At 42.5% G+C, this 17481-nt stretch overlaps 1 protein-coding gene across 1 annotated transcript in view; it reads left to right on the plus strand.

Annotated features, from left to right (window-relative positions):
- The window catches only part of MTA3 (metastasis associated 1 family member 3), a 156987-nt gene that overhangs the window by 99817 nt on the left and 39689 nt on the right, over positions 1-17481 (plus strand). Inside the window, exons 9-10 of the mRNA XM_006022846.2 lie at positions 10439-10497; positions 16863-16987. Of these exons, the coding sequence (XP_006022908.1) occupies positions 10439-10497; positions 16863-16987 (184 nt within the window). The remainder of the gene's footprint in view (positions 1-10438; positions 10498-16862; positions 16988-17481) is intronic.

The following is a 17481-nucleotide window of genomic DNA, read 5'->3' on the forward strand; positions in this document are numbered from 1 at the left end:
TCTCTCAACCCCAACAGACTTACCAGTTGGAGGCAGCTGTGTCAGCTGCCTGTTTAGTCTATGGCCAAATCTCTGAAGCAGTACCGAATCTTTAGGATCCAATTCGGCTGAATTGAATCGAGACAGTGATTCGAATCTTTGAATTGAATCACTGTCCTCCGAATTGGCCGAATCCGAATCCAAAGTGAATACTTGCCGCTTTGCACAGGCCTGCTGGATATTTTCTGTCTTCTTATACATCTCTGCAGCCACACTGGGGACAATGAGATTAGAGTTGTAACTGAGATCAGAATTTAATCCTGTCATCATGGAGCTGGTTCTGCAGTGCATGCAGGGATAAAATTTGATAAAAATATTGTTTTCATCAGAATTAAACAGAGATAACTCATATTTTTTTTTGTGAGAAGGTGAAAATCACAGTTGGGGGTGGGTAGACTCAAGGGAATGGGAAGTGAAAAGTTAAGCCTTCAGTTTTAGATTGCTGGTTCTAATCTAAAAGCTTTACCACCTAATTACTGTCTCTTTGCTGGTGTGACTTAGCTAGATCATTTCAAAGGACAGGTCTCCACATGGCAGTTGCAGCTAATTGCTTACTAATTACTCTTGCTGTCAACTGAAGACAGTGATTTAATGAGCATGGAGACTCACCTGCCACCTCAGCTTTGGAGCCTGGGCCCTCTAAGTCAAGGCAAAAGTGAAATTGTTTCAGTAGAGTTAGCAAATCTTGGTATATCAATTCAGTAGATAAATCCTGAATTTCAGTTATCACCATTGTCAGCCTGGCACTTTTCATGAGCGCTGCATGAAAAGAATATTTGGGGAATGAAGGAGGCCAGGTGACTCACTTGCTGTAGGTCCAGTTGGTTTATTATTGCTGGCTTTCCAAAGGTGTTCTTTTTTTTGGTTATCTTTTTCTCCTAGTAAGGTACAGCATGGTTTGTATCCCTGGGCTCTTTGCTTGCATGTGGGAAAGTAGTTTTGTCTGAGATACCCAAGGAAGTGTTTAGTTTTCCAAGTTGCTGAGTGAGCATTTGAACCAACATTACTTGTTAAGTTTCCAGAAGGAATCCCTAAGACATTTGAATAGGATTTTTTTTTGCTGCCAACAACATCTGACAGAAAGTTTGTGATGTTCAACCCTGACAAACATATAATCTTAACTATGCTTTTTAAGTATGGTGATTTTAAATCTCACCAATTTTTGCACAAGGAGTTTGTATAGAATTGGCACTTGTGACATTTTTTAGAGACATTTATTAGAGCTTTTTTATATTTCCTTCTTGCACTATGCTACAGTTATTACACTGCTGCTTTGAAAAATAAAGGCTTTTCATAGTGTCTTTTTCATATAGCTCTGAAACATCTTCTCTGACCTACTACTCAGAGGATTTTATAATGTACGTTTTGCAGTAGCACTGTAAGACTTCTGCTGCAACATCTGCCCAGAGATATGATGCCAGTATGAGTAGGAATAACCACCTTAGATTTAATCTAGTTAGCTTAAGTAACAATAGCTGAACAGATGGAGCAGCATGGATTTCAATATGGGCTAGTGGCTTAAGTATGTCCCCATGTCTTTGTTGGGCTGCAGTCACACCTCCAAATGAGCGTAGACAAATAAGGTAGGCCTGTGCTACAGCAGCATCTTGTCCAGACTGAAATGATCCGAGAAGAACCCCAAGGAAGCTAATTTAGGTGCGTCTCTGCAGCTGTTCTTGGGACCTCAGTCTGCAGCATGCTTGAGAATGGTCCTTGGGGCATCCATAGAGCAGACTTACTCATAGATTTCTATGTTTGAGGCATGTGAATGGGCAGGATAGTCTCACTAATGTAGTAACTTTAAACACGCTCACACTTTCTCAGTGCATAGTGCCAGGATGACCTGTCTCATTGAAGGATCTGACACTATTCCCGCAGTCTTAATTTTAAGTGAGGCTGGTTCTGAATTGATAAGTTTTTGGGCCTAAGCAGGTTCTTCTCCAAGGTATGATTTAGAAGCTGAAAATGTTGGAACAAGTCCCTCATATATAGGGGTCTACTTAACTCACAGTGAGACAAAGCAATTTCCATGGTTTGGTCATGGCTTGAAGAGGTGATTTCCTGGTGGCCTCTCCCATCACTGCTGATTGGCAGCGAGGCATATACTATATAATTTAATAACAAATTCTGCAGAAAGTAAATCATCCCTTGGTCATCACAGTGCCACTAGGTGGCAGTGTACTTAACAGTTAGTGTTGTACTGCTGAATTTAAAAATCCTATATCCCTTATGTATATTTAGCTTTTTTTGAATTTTTTTCACTCATCCTTAGACTTCAGCATTGCATTTAACTTCTTAAAAAATGGCACCGAAACATTTTCACTTCACTGATTGGCGCCTTCACTTAGTGTACATCAGTAGCAGACAATAATTCTCAATCATGTGATCTATGGTTGCAGTGATTGCCACAATTTCTTTGTATTTCGGTAAGCATGGGAATATTCTAAAACAGCGTATTATATAAATAATACACTGTGGGGGTGGTTAGGTTGATATTGCAGGAAATCGCAGCCAGTGCACTATTTCCTAGTGATTGCAGACAGTGCCATTTTCCATGAAAACCATGAATTAAATAGACTCTTACTAACACAGTATGCTGTCTCTATCTCTTGTTTGCCTCCCCTTCACTTTCTGTCTTAAAGGAAAGGCCTGTTTACTCATCAGCATAGCGGGAACAAACTTGGTGACAGGGAAGCCTGAATTCTGGGGGCAGGTTAATTTTAACACAGTGAAGTGCCTGTCATTTTCATTGCCCCACACAAATATGCAGCCACGACTCAGTTGAAAGTATTCAACCGATGTAAAATTTTATTTTTGGCCAGTTTTCAACATTTCTTTCATTAGTAGTGTCTGCTCTCCAAGTGTTGCAACCTCTTGCCACAGGCCTCAGTTATGGTGTCCACTCAGCCTGACTCAAAACTTCCTTCCTTTCAAGCTTGTTGCAGGAATCATCAATTCATCTCTTCAGCTTCATGAGCACTATTCTTCAAATTGCTCAAGTTGCCAGTCTAGTTTTTTGGCTGCTAGTTTATCTCCAGCCTTTTCTCATCAGATTTTTACTGCCTGGCTTCACAGAGCAGTATAGGGAACCACAAGGGTAATCTAATTAACTTCCCATTGTAAAGTAAACTGGCAAGTAAACCGTCATCTTACAGGCTGGCCCTCCTGGGATGAGCAGATAAGCTTAAAAAAATGTCAGGTGCAGCAAATTCTGTAATCTCTCAGGACAATGCAGATTCTACAGCAACAGCTGCTGGGCCCCAGACTCAGAAAAATGAGGCATTTGGTACCCAAACACCACCATTAGGCCGGTACTCTTTGTGCCAAGGTATGACTGCTCAAGCATTTGATAAACAGTTTGACCTAATCCAGCCCCAGTTCAATCTTTTCCCATCGTAGAATCTTAAAGAAGGAGGTCTGGAAGAGACCTCCAGAGGTCATCATGTCCAGCCCCGCAACTAAGGTAGGATCATTCCTTTTCAAATTATTCTATACAAATCCTTTGTCTAACCCAGTGGTTCTCAACCTTTTTGTACCAGGACCCATTTGTAAACATCGATGGCCAGTCCCAATCCAGTAAAAAGTTTTAGAAAATAACCCCCCTGGCCCTGTAGGTGCCCCTCACTCCCAACCCACTGCCCCTCAACCCCAGGTCCCAGCCCCCCACTGTGTGGGGCAGCGGGTGGTGCCCCCAAGCAGCCAGAACCACAAGGGTAATCTAATTAACTTCCCATTGTAAAGTAAACTGGCAAGTAAACCGTCATCTTACAGGCTGGCCCTCCTGGGATGAGCAGATAAGCTTAAAAAAATGTCAGGTGCAGCAAATTCTGTAATCTCTCAGGACAATGCAGATTCTACAGCAACAGCTGCTGGGCCCCAGACTCAGAAAAATGAGGCATTTGGTACCCAAACACCACCATTAGGCCGGTACTCTTTGTGCCAAGGTATGACTGCTCAAGCATTTGATAAACAGTTTGACCTAATCCAGCCCCAGTTCAATCTTTTCCCATCGTAGAATCTTAAAGAAGGAGGTCTGGAAGAGACCTCCAGAGGTCATCATGTCCAGCCCCGCAACTAAGGTAGGATCATTCCTTTTCAAATTATTCTATACAAATCCTTTGTCTAACCCAGTGGTTCTCAACCTTTTTGTACCAGGACCCATTTGTAAACATCGATGGCCAGTCCCAATCCAGTAAAAAGTTTTAGAAAATAACCCCCCTGGCCCTGTAGGTGCCCCTCACTCCCAACCCACTGCCCCTCAACCCCAGGTCCCAGCCCCCCACTGTGTGGGGCAGCGGGTGGTGCCCCCAAGCAGCCCCTTGCAGGCTGAAACTCTGCCAGCCTGCAAGGGAAAAGCCACCATTTCCCATGTTGTTCTTCTTTAAAGAAGAATCCATTTTTAAAGTTTGTTTGTGACCCTTTTGTATATTCTTGTGACCCACTTTCGGGTCATGACCCATAGGTTGAGAAATGCTGGTCTAACCCATTAGCAAAACTGCACAGTCAACCTTGACACAGCCACAAGTTATAACATGGGTAACACAAGATAACAGCCAATGTCCTGCCAATGTCCTGCTGGTGCACAGGTTGTATAAAAACAAAATAAAATAAAAAACACTTGAGAGATCCGAGGAAGGCAACCCCCTCCCATAGTTTATATCAATCTTATCATGGGGTAAAATTCCTTTCTGATGCCATATATGGCGATTGATCTGATCCTGAGCAGAAGACTCTCTAGCCAGAAACCTCCAGGTTGTATTCCCTCCCTCCCCCCACTCAGTTCCCAGCTTTAAAAAAACCCTAGACACATATAGCAGCGCGGGGGGGATTTCCTTCCCACCCCCATGTGGCAACCAACAAAGCCCAGAAGCATGGGCAATACCCATAAAATAGGTGTAGCTGCACTTGCATTGTCCCTGACCAATACCTGTCTAACCTGACTACCTCCAGGGACTGAGATTCCCCAACTTCCATAGGCAGTGTGTTTCTCCTCCTCACTGTTCTGACAGTGAAGAAGTTTTTCCTGATATTCAGTCTAAAACTACTTTGCTGCAATCCATTGATCCATGTCTTACTCTGGAGCAAAAGAGAAAAGGTGTTTTCCATGTTCTTTATGGCAGCTCTTTAGGTATTTGAAGGCTGCTGGCATGTCTCCTTTTAAGTGCCTTTTCTGCAAGCTGAACATGACTAGCTTCTTCAATGTCTCCTCATATGACTTGCCTTTTAACCGTTTTCTAGTTTTTGTTGCCTGCCTCTGGACTCTCTCTAGCTTCTCCATATCCTTTTTAAAACGTGGAAATAAAAACAACACACAGTACTCTAGATGAGGCCTAACCAGTGCCCAGTAGAAAGGCACTATCACCTCCTGTGTCTTCTACCTAATGCTTTTATTGATATTTTCCAAAACCATATTTGCCTTTTATGTAACTGAATCACAATGCAGTGAGTCTGTGATCAATCAAGACTCCCAGATCATCCTCCATAGTGCTGCCATCCAGCCATGTATTTGTATGTTTGATTATTTATAATCATTTTGTATTTGTCAAAAATACCCATTTTGTATTTATATGTTTGATTGTTCTTCCCAAGGTTGCATTGGTCAGCACTGAACTTCATCCTGTTAGCTTCAGCCAAGGTTTCCAATCTATCAAGATCCTTCTGAACTGTTTTCTCAGTTCTTTCTAGTTTTGTGTTGTCTACAAACTTGCTCAAGAAGCTTTCAATGGAAGTATTCAAATAATAAACATGTTGAACAGTAATTGGCCAAGAACAGATCCCTGTGGGACTCCACTTGAAACCTCCTGCCAATCTGACATGAATCCATTTATAATTACCTTTTGCTTGAGGTTATTGAGCCAATTGTCTGTCCACTTCATAGTAGTGATTCTCAAACAGGATCTCCAACTGCACCCTGGGGTGCCTTGAAATTATTTCAAGGGTGCTGTGGGGTGCCACACAATTTTAGTACTGCTAAATTCGCAAATGTGATTCACAAGGTAAACACAGAAATTTCAAATAGAAATTTGTTGTTGTGGTCTTTTTAAGTTCTTTATAAAAACTGCTCTATTTTTCTGTAGTGAAAAAAAAAGGTGAAAACTAAGAGTTGGAATGTTCCAAGGGGTGCCCCAAGTCAATCCAGGGTAGCCTCATGTCTATGAAAGGTTGAGAACTACTTATTACAGAAGTTTTATCTAGCTTGCATTTATCCAATTTGTTTATGAAAAGGTCAAGTGAGACTTTGTCAAAAGCCTTGCTGAAGTCCAGATACACATGTCCACTAGAGCTGTGTGAAGCTTCGGTTGCTGATTCAATTCGGCAGAGATTCAGCCCGATTCAATGACCGAATCTCCAAATCTGAATCAAATCAAGAAACCCTTTAATCTTTCCGAATCGAATCGGAGTCCTCTGAATCAATTCGGAGAGATACAGAAAGATTTGATGATTCGGACACAGCTTTAAATGTTTGTTTCTACATACCTCAAGGTACCAGGTGGCTCATAAATGCTGAGATGCTGGGATAGATGCGGCGTCCCACAGGAGCGTAAGCGGGTCCCCAGCGCACTTGGCAGCAGACCCGGAAGTAGACCAGAAAAACTTCTGGTCCACTTCTGAGTCTGCTGGGGAGCGCCCTGGGGGCCCCCCCATACCCTCCCTGGCTCGGCAGCTGGTGCTTCCTGGGCCTGGGGGAGCACTCGGGGTTCCCCCCGCAGCCAGTTGCTGAGCCATAGGGTGCAGGGGGACCCCTCCTGCACACTCAGCAGGAGACCTGGACATGGACCAGTGCTTCTGGTCCACTTCCGGGTTCCAGGTTCACCACCGAGCACGTGGGAGGCCCCACCATACGCCTGTGGGACGCTCCATCCGCCCTGCCATCACAGCGTTCACAAGCTGTGCCTGGTACCTCAAGGTATGTAAAAAAAAAAAAAACATTTAAAGCTGTGTCTATGGCTGAATTGCTGATTCTCTGAATCAGCATGTAATTTTCAGATTTGGATTCAGCTGAATCGAATCAGGACAGTGATCCGAATCAACGGATCCAATCACAGTCTCCGATTCAGGCCAAATCCAAATCTGAATCAAATACAGCCCATTTTGCACACTCCTAATGTCCACAGCATTCCCTTCATCCACACTAGTAGTTACTTTGTCAAAGAAAGAGATCAGGTTTGTTCTTAGTAAATCCATGCTGGCTGCTTGTGATCAGCCTTTTTTCCTCCAAATACTTGCACACGGGCTTGCTTAGGATATGTTCCAGTAATTTTCCAGATATTGAGGTGAGGCTAATTGGTGTTTGGCTGTTCACATCCTCCTTTTTGCCTTTTTTTTAAAGAGAGGTACTCTGTTGGCTCTCTTTCAGTTCTCTTGTATCTCGCCTGCCTCTCACGATTTCCTAAATATTATTGCCAAGGACTCCGAGATTATCTCTGCCAGTTCCTTTAGCACCTCAGATGAAGTTCATCAGGCCCTGCTTGCTTGAATTCATTCAGATCCATCAAAAGTTCTTGTTTTGTTTTTTTTTCCACTTTCTTATCTAGATACTTTTTAGTAGGTGTCAGGCTGCAGCTTAATTTTTTTGTGAAGACTGAGGCAAAAAGCTGTTGAGTAGATCTGCTTTCTATGCATCTTCCTGATCTCTGTTTGTGCCGTCACCATTCAATGTGATCATCTTTCAAATGCAGTACCTAAGCAATGATAGCAATATATTCAGCATTTGATCTGTAGAAGAAGCAGATGCCAGCTGTGACAGGAGCTTTCTGACTGTCCCTTGGAAGAGGAGTTGAGTGATTCCTTGAGAAGGAAGTCTTTCCTCTGATGCAAAAGTGAACCAAAATATTTTCAGCTAAGACCTGTGCCTGCTATGTACCATCCACATCTGAAGTCCTGGAACTTCCTAAGAATAGGTTAATCTTGTATATGGAAAGGCCTAGGAGAAAGTCTAAAACAGTCTCAGGAGAAGTTCTTGTATCCTAACTTATTCTCACTTTGTACCACTGCAGAAATGGTGCAGGAACTGAGCCAATGAGAAAACCCAGTGTTAGCAAGCCACTATTTTGTGTCATTTCTTCAAGGGCTGCTGTGATATCTAGAAGTTACTCCAGTATCTAGTAGTTCAGAAGGTCAAGAAAGTCTTGTCTTTGGCTAGAAATAGATGTAGCCAAATGAAGTGGATCAGCTGTGCCACGCATGATGTGTTGCGGCACAGTTGATCTGCTTCACTAGGCAAAATATGTCACCCCTTGTCCTACCCTTAGTGGCAGTCCAAAGAAACATCAGGCAAAGTCTGTTTCCACCCTTTCATTGTATAGGGCCCCATTGTAAAAAATTAGACCCAGTTGTTTGGGGGAGCAGGAATCAGAACCAATTCTGCTTCCATGGCCCTCAGTACAAATAACAGAATCAAGTGGCTAGCTAGAGGGATGTTGGAAGGCTGATATAGAAAAATAATACTTTTTTGGCTTTACATAGAGACCTGACAAATGCTGTTGTCAATCTTTTTCCTTGTCCTCTGTAAATAAATAAATACATACATAAAAAAGATTACTGGCAGTTTTAGAAGGAAAAAGCTCTGTTCTTTTACAACCTCATTTTTAGTAGATAATGTAGGAGCACTGAGGGGCTTGTTGAAGGTTTGTGGGTTTTTGATCTATTAAATTTAATGTACAAAGGCATATAAACAGAGGATTCCAGTGAATCCCTTCAGAATCCCCAGTGAATCCAGTAGTATTTACTGGATAAAACTACTACAGGTGTGTTTAGTGTAGTAAGTACCATTTCATCTCAGGTTTTCAAACAAATGCTATTTTTCACAATACCTAAACTTAATTTAGTCCAGAAGCAAAGGCTGGGAGCTATTCTGATTAAAACCTTGTATGTCTGTGCATGTATTGCATGTGTGTGAGTTGATTGAAAAATGCAGCATATAAGACTATCAAAGGGTTTAATACTTGTCATGCCCTTATCATTTTATATCTGTTGCAAAGCACAATAGAATTCTGTTCCTTTTTGCTCTGTGATCCATCCTGTACAGTGTTTTGTCTGCATGTATTAAGTGGATCAAGGCCAAAGTTTTCAACCCAAGATATCGTTGTATCAGACAAAAAAAAATACAACGCATGAAACCCTGGCCCCATTAAGGTTAATGACAGCACCCCGTGACAAAAATGGAAAACAGGATTTCACTTTGCACATAGTGTCATTTAATGGATGGTTTTAATATACACTTTCTATAGGCAAGAAAGGCAAAGTATTTTCTGTTAACTACCAAATTACCATGCCTTGGTTTTGCTGTCTCATGTCACAACATCCTGGAATTTCAAATGACACATCGTATATTTTTCTGTGAGGCTTTTCACTATATAAATCTCGTATTTTCAGAGATGTTGTGTACAGCTTCTGCATCCTCCCTATCTGTGAAACCAAGCCAAATAGTTCTGTCCTAGCTATGAATGCTAGCTTTTATATACAACAGATTTCTAAGTTTAAGGGAATAGATAGCAAATACAAATAAAATTATAAGCGAGTATTTTGGCGGCAGTGCAGCTGTCCTGTTGCTATCATGTCCTTTAATCCCAATTTTCAAAGAAGTCCAAGAGTTTAAGTAGCCAGGCCCCACTGAACATTGTGGTATATTTGTATGGGGCAATATAGTGTCAGGAGATTGCTTTGAAAAAATAATTACTTGGGTGCTAGGAACAGTATAGCCATTTTAGCACTGCAGTCTACCTAAAGGAAATATCCCCTAATTTTCAGTAGGGCTTAGCTCTGACGAAGAGCTCTGCTAACATGGATATACCGCTTCCCTATTTCTATGCAAACTGTCACTGCGCAGAATTGCATTGTGTTTTGCAGAGATAGGCACTCAACTTATATTGAGAAGAACTTGCTAACACTTCTTTTGAAAATCACAGCATTCATTGACCTTCTCTGAACAGACAAGGAAAATGTTGCAGCACTGTGGTGGATGGATTCATTATCCACTAGTTTTATGTGGTATTTCTCAGCCCCTGTATTCTTTTAAACTTCATTCATTCTCTTTCAGTAAGAAATACGCTATTTTAAGGCATTTCCTCGTTCCATACATCGGGATGGTGGTGGTTGTAGGGTTTTTTGTGGCATCGCAGAAGTAGATATTTTTGCCTATGCTTATGCGATTTGCAAAAAGGAAAGTGTATTGTTAAGTATACTGCTGCAAGTAATAGTAAAAAAATTGTAATGCTATTTAAGTAATGATATATTGAGTTAACAACTCAAATACAGTTGTAGTGAGTCAGCAATTGTATCAAGGTCTTTGTAATCTCATAGCCAAGAAAAAGAAATATTTTTAAAATGGCATGAAGTAATATAAAAGTATATAGTATGCTTGAAATTTTGAAATACGTATGTTCATCTTTTTAATTAGAAACGTCTGAAGGCTGCTGAAGCAGAGAGTAAATTGAAACAAGTGTACATCCCAACTTAGTAAGTATAGCAAATATTTAAAGTTGATTTGAATGATCTTGCATAATATAGGGATAAAAATGTACCTACCTCTGTGAGAAGACCAGCACAAATAATTTTCCCTGTGAAGCCCCAGACTTGCTATATAAAACATTTTTTTTAGACTAAATGATAATGATTGATAGTAAGTTTTTCCTAGTCTTGTGGTTTGTTTGTATATGTATTTCATTTATGAGCAGCACTGTACACTAAAAATGTTCATGGCAAGGACTGATGACATTCTCTGTATGAGACCTGTGTATTTAATTCACCCCCTATTCTTGCCCACCATTTTTCTTGAATAAAAAAGTAATACCAAATTGAACTAGACTTATTAAAATTTTGTGTGAATCAGTAGTATTCAAGTAGTGCCCTTGTAGCCATTTTTACAGCAGATTTCTCAGAGTAATTTCTTTAGAATCCCTTGAGCATTGTTCTGTATATGCCTACATGTAACATTTCAAAGTACAGTATAAGCAGTTGTTTATTAAACCAATTACAGAAAAAGCAGATATTTTCCATTATAATTGTTGTTTTATTTTCTTTTTTTCTGTATACTCTTAAACCAATTAGATGACAAGAGATAAGAGAGGCATTATAACCATAAGGCAATGACCAGCTTGCAATCCTTTCTTTATGGACTGAGCCATATTAACAAAATCTGATTATTTTGAGGCTTTGTCGTCATAGTGTTTTCATTTATTTATGTTTTGGATTTACATGCAATTCTGAATACCTGCTTTCATAAACATGCTGTTTATTATGATGAGCCATAATCTATGTATTCTATATTAATGATTTCCTCAAGCAAGGCTGTGGAAATAGTAAGGGTTAGAGGCAAAATCCTGCTGTAACTCTGCTTTATAATATCTTATTCTCCATATATACATGGATTTTCCATTGTAGAAAAAGCAGAATACAAAAGTTAACGCCAACGGGCAAAATGATTTTGCCTTTTCAGGTTTGCAAGCAACATACAATATATTTTCATTTTATATAGTGTCTTTCAAACTTTCTCTGCCATACAGATTTAATCATAGAAGTAATGGCTAGACCGTATTAAACTTTAGCTTGCAATCCATTTCACCTTTTAAAAATTAATCGGTGAGTATTATATAAAGACAAAACTAGTTCTCTGATAACATTTTAAAAGATGGTCTTATTTCAAAGTTTCAAATGATAGAAAATTTGTGACAGCCTAAAATTATTATATTAGTCAAGGAATAGCCACAAGTCTACCAACATCAGCTGCAGCTGGAAAAGGAAATGTGTACAGGAGTTGTTGTTTTGTCTAGATCTACACATATCTTATGCTGGCTTATGTAAAAGGTGATTGTTTTGAGAACCCTTACAACAGATGTAGGTCTCTTCCCTTCCTTTCTACAGTCTTTCATTGCTGAAGATAGGAGTTCTAAATCCAAAATATCTATAAGGTTAGAATTTCAGAAAGAATTTTGAAGGGAAGTCAGGTCGCCAGTACTGGCTCCAAAAACCTACAGTCCCTGAGCTATAAGGTCCAATTTCTATTAAGGGAGTAACAGAGAAAGAGAGAGTGAGGCCTGTGAGGCTAGCCAGTGCACTGGAGATGCTAAAATAGACATAACACTGCTACCTACTCAAGGGCAACCTTAAAGTAGGACCCAAGAGGCGAATCTACATGAGACATTTACTGCAGAGTTGCCTAATTAGCTCTGCAGTAAAGTCTCGGCATCTACGTGTGTGACCCTGTTAAGCTGCAGTTAACCAATAAATGCCGCTATAGGCTATTACTTGTAAACACAAGCACTATCCTACAGCAATGTTGTTTAGTGTGCCACACTGCACGTGTAGACACTGATGGGGCTGGGTGGGCATGAGGGTGCTTCAGTGAAGGGGCTGCCTGCTGACTAGCCCGGCACTGAAGCACCCTCTTGCCCTAGCCAGTCCCTCTGCAACACGTTGAGCTGTGTTAGAGCATCCCCGGGGGCTGCCCCCTCCTCCCCCTTCACCCGCCAGCCTCCCAGTCCTCTGCAACGCTGGGGATGCTCTTACCTGGCTCAATGTGCTGCAGTCCTGAGCGCATGTGTAAATGGTGTGCCCAGAAGCAATAAACTTCATTGTGAACTGTGCTGGAGTTTGTGTTGCATTAATTGCACGTGTAAACATGCCCAAGCAGTAGCAGCCTGCTAAGTGTCCAGCTGGAAGAGCTTTACTTGTGCTGAGTGACAACCACATTTGCTGAGTTATTTCAGAGAAGTGAAGATTTTACTTTGGATGCGTGGCGGCAAGCCCTGTTGTACCTCATTTACCCCAAGGAAGTGTAGGTGGCATTACCTCATGGGATTTATTTTGGATTAGATAAGACCAGAGGTCTGGAGTCTGTTGTGTCTTATATCTTGTTTCTGACAGGGGTGAGAACCTGTTGTATCAAAAAAATCTAAGAATGAATAAATACGGAGTACCTGTATCAGTTTCACCAACTTTAGGTGATGTCTTGGCCCCAAACAGCCCTTCCTGTTCCCCTCAGCACATTGGACGTTATGGCCTTTGACTGCTTCCCAGTGACTGCAGCATTCCACATTGAGAGAAGACTCTCAAGATCAGGCCCTTAATATGATGACGTGTGGCCTAATTCTGGAAGATTTTATTTAGGAAAACTTGAGTTAAAATCAATGGGAATCTTCCTAAAGCAGGCCTTAGATTTCTTTGCTTTGTTACTTATAGCCCAATAAATATATCTACTTTAAATTGGTAATAAAAGATTGGACTTTTGCTCCTCTCAACAAATATAGTTCTACTGTAAGTGTCAGAACTTGACCTTTTGCCCCAGAGTTATTCTTAATAATAATAAGCTAATCGTATGATACTTTCACTACACCAGAATTATACTTTTGGATTGGAAATATCATTCCTTTTAATTTTTACGTTTGGTATTTGTTAGGTTATGAACAGAAGCGCTCACAGCGCGGCCCTGTCAGAGTCCAACATATCTGTGAATTCTGCCAAATACCTTGTCACACAGGAACATGAAGAAGGAAAGGAAAGGGGCATGGACAAACATACATTTTAGACACTTTAAAAGGGAAAAGGAGAGCTGCTGCTTAGGTGCATGTAGCAGCCATGACAATCCTAACTGCATGATCCTGTAGCAGTGAGTTAGCATAACTTTGACCCTGCCTGAAGCTGGGTGATTATGCTACCTGCATGTTCCTGCAGAGCAGGGGTGAGCAATTATTTTGCCTGGAGGGCCACTTTAGCAATTTTGGTGAGCTATTGTGAGCTGGGAGAGGAGGGTGCTGGCCTGGCCTGGCCTGGCTGGGATGGCAGTCAGTTCCATCCAGCCCAGGCCTGTCTGCCCTGCATCCACTGCTGGGGGCACCAGACAGAGTGGGCAGGTGGAATCTCCATGGGGACCCTAATGGGCAGGGCACTCTTGGCTGGAAGATGGCAAATGGTAGATGGTATGGGGCAGGCAGCTGGGATCACAGGGTGATGCCAGTGCAGGGGTGGGGCCCAGGGCAGAGCCACGATCCGCTCCCCACACACCCCTGCAATGGGTGCTGGTTCTGTGGGCAAGGGCATCTGGGGAGTGGATCATGGCTGTGCCCTGGGCCCAGGCCCCACACTCTTATGGCCCCATGATCCTGGCCTCAGCCCCTACCCCCCTGTCCCACTCCCAAACAGCACTCCCCTCCTGGCCTCCCATCCCGTCCGTCTGGCTGAGCATGCCCTTCCCACAGGAGTCCCAGGTCGGTCTCCATGGAATCCCCACCCACTTCCCCTATACATCCAGAGTCCCTGGCAGTGAGTGCAGGGCAGATGGGATGGGGTGCCCAAGCAGCGGGGCTGGGTCTAGTGGCAGTAAAGACACTAGTGGTGACAGCTGGCAGGAGCTGCCGCTGTAGGGACTGCTGAGAAGCAGAGTCTGGCCCCTGCCCTGACCTTACCCTGCTGGTCACTGGGGGGCAGCAGGGCTGACTGCACGCATCTGGGCCAGGTGGGGCCGAGGAACCTGCTGCAGGCCAGATAGAATTCTTTGGCGGGTCAGATCCGGCCCGGGAGCTGCATTTCACCCCTTCCTGCTACAAAATCTTACCGATATAGCATGCGGGTCATAATGGCTTATATCTGTAGCCTTTGTATAGTTATTACAGCTGTCTAGACCAGTGTTTCTCAACCTGTGGGTCACAACCCAAAAGTGGGTCGCAAGAATATATGAAAAGGTCACGAACAAACTTTAAAAATGGACCAACAAACTAAAAGTGGATTCTCTTTTAAAGGAGAAAAACATGGGAACCCATAGCCTTTCCCGTGCAGGTTGACAGTGTTCCAGTCTTTAAGAGGCTGCTTGGGGCCTCCTTGTACCCCACACACACACCCTGCCCCACACACCCACCCCACACACTGGGGGGCAGGGAGCTGTGGGTCAGGAGTGAGGAGCACTGAGTCGGGCCTAGTCACTGATGTTTATAAATGTGTCCTGGTACAAAAAAGGCTGAGAACCACTGGTCTAGAGTGTAGCGTGTTTTTTAATGTGGATATTGTTTCTTCTGTGTGTGCATAAGTTGTTTGTTTGTTTGGCTGGTTAGTGGAGGTGGTCTGTTTGTTTGTTTTAACATAAACTCTGATGTAAGGAAAATAATTTTATTGCTCCTTTATGCAGCATTATACCAAGCTAATTTTTCATATAGCAAATTTTCTCACATAAAGTGAACCATGGGCAGACTAGTCCAACAACAACGATCACATATTGTCTGAACTTCCTTTTCTGTCCATCTCTTAGCCCAAACTTACCTTAGAAGACCTGACCATTTTGGGAACTTATGTGCTAGACCTCACCTTTTCAGTTTGGCACAGCTTCTTTATATTGGCAATTTGTGGTGCTTCGGGTGTCTGCTAGATACCTTGGTACAGAGCTGTCAAGAGGCCTAAAAGCGGCACTGAATGTTCATTGCTTGCAAGAGAATATGCTATGTGACCTTTACCAAGTTTAGTCATTTTCAGCATTTTATAGGTTTGCGGGCTTGATGGTGAAAACCTGCTAAATATCTCTCTACTAAAGGTAATAATATTCATGCATTTGGCCTAGGGAGAAAATTCACCCTTTTTTAGTACAAACTTTTCTTAATGTGTGAAAATTGGTTTTCCTCAGGTAGAGAGCAGGCCAGTGTCCCCATTGCTTCCCCTTCTCCTTGTCACTCAGGGAAAGCATCTTTATAGAAATAACTGTAGGAACAACTGGCGGGAGGGAGGGGAGGCAGGGCAGCATGTTAAATGTTATAGCTATTGGTGACTTGTGTTCTAACATTGTACAGGTTCTGCAGATCGATTGATCATCGCCGAGCCTTTCATCAGCTGTTCACATGATCAGTTTGTTGTTGTCTTTAAACTAAACATTTTTTAGAGAAATAAACTATTACTCAAGGACCTAGACAGGTTACAGGGGTGGGCAGGTGAGAACAGGATGGGTTTCAACACTGACAAGTGTAAGGTACTGCAACTGGGGAGGAAGAACCAGCAGCATACCTACAGGCTGGGGAACTCCTGTGTTGTCCGTGCACAGGCAGAAAAGGATCTTGGAGTCATTATTGATGCCAAAATGAACATGGGCTGGCAGCATTGAGACGGGGTCAGGAAGGCCAACCACACCTTGTCATGCATCCACGGATACATCTTGAGCAGGTCCAAGGAGGTGATCCTCCCCCTCTGTGCGGCACTGGTCAGGCCGCAGTTGGAGTACTGCATCCAGTTCTGGGCGCCGCACTTCAGGAGAGATGTGGACAGCATTGAGAGGGTCCAGAGGAGGGCCACTCGCATGATCAGGTGTCAGCAGGACAGGCCCTACGAGGAGAGGCTAAGGGACCTGAACCTGTTCAGCCTCCACAAGAGAAGGCTGAGTGCGGATCTAGTGGCCTGTTACAAACTAGTCAGAGGGGACCAGCAGGCATTGAGGGAGTCCCTGTTCCCCTCGAGCACTCCCAGGAGTGACAAGAAATAACGGTCACAAGCTGGCAGAGGGTAGATTCAGACTAGACATCAGGAGGCACCACTTTACTGTCAGGGCGGCTAGGATCTGGAACCAACTTCCAAGAGAAGTGGTGCTGGCTCCTACCCTGGGGGTCTTTAAGAGGAGGTTAGATGAACACTTTGCTGGGGTCGTTTGACCCCAGTACTTTTTCCTGCCCATGGCAGGTGGTCGGACTTGATGATCTGCTCAGGTCCCTTCTGACCCTACCAACTATGAAACTATGAAAGTATAGGTGGTATGTTTATAAATTAGACACACAGAACCAAATTCTGCTCATATTAATGAGCTGCTTATTAATATCATGTCTGAGAGATCATTTTTTGTTTTGTTTTGTTTAAAGCAACAAGCCAAATCCAAATCAGATATCCAGCAGCAATGGGAAGCCAAGTGCAGTGAATGGAACCATGGGAGCATCTTTTCAGACACAAACCTCATTAATAGGGCGGGCTTGTGAAAGTTGTTACAGTAAGTAAGATTTTTGTTTTTCCGTAGGAATGCAAGTTTCATTTGAAAAAGGGGATATTTTTTGCTAGGGCTAATTTGTGCTCTCTGCTAAAACAAAAAAACCCAACAAGTGTATTTGCTGATATGTTATCACACAATGAGCAATTTATAGTCAATTTCTAAAGAACTTTGATTGTTAAAAGTGCAAAATATTTTACAGCTAGTTCTTAAATAGGAAGTATTTCAGTAGATAGATTAACTTTCAGTATTTTAGAGTGACTTTATGACCTATTTAAAAACTTGTCATATTTAAAAGAAGTTAAAATAAGGTAATGAAATGTCCAGGCATTTTATCCAATGACTCTTCAATGTGCAAAATACAAACAATATTGGGAGCCCCAGCTGGATGCAGGACTGGTACCCAGATCTTTCTGCTTTTAAAACCAGTCCCCATCTCACTGGGACACAGATTCACACTCTGAGCAAGCTACTCTTCTGGCCCTGTGACTCTTTCC

This window comes from Alligator sinensis, unplaced genomic scaffold (genome assembly GCF_000455745.1).
Source record: "Alligator sinensis unplaced genomic scaffold, ASM45574v1 scaffold377_1, whole genome shotgun sequence".
In the NCBI taxonomy this organism is placed as follows: domain Eukaryota; kingdom Metazoa; phylum Chordata; order Crocodylia; family Alligatoridae; genus Alligator; species Alligator sinensis.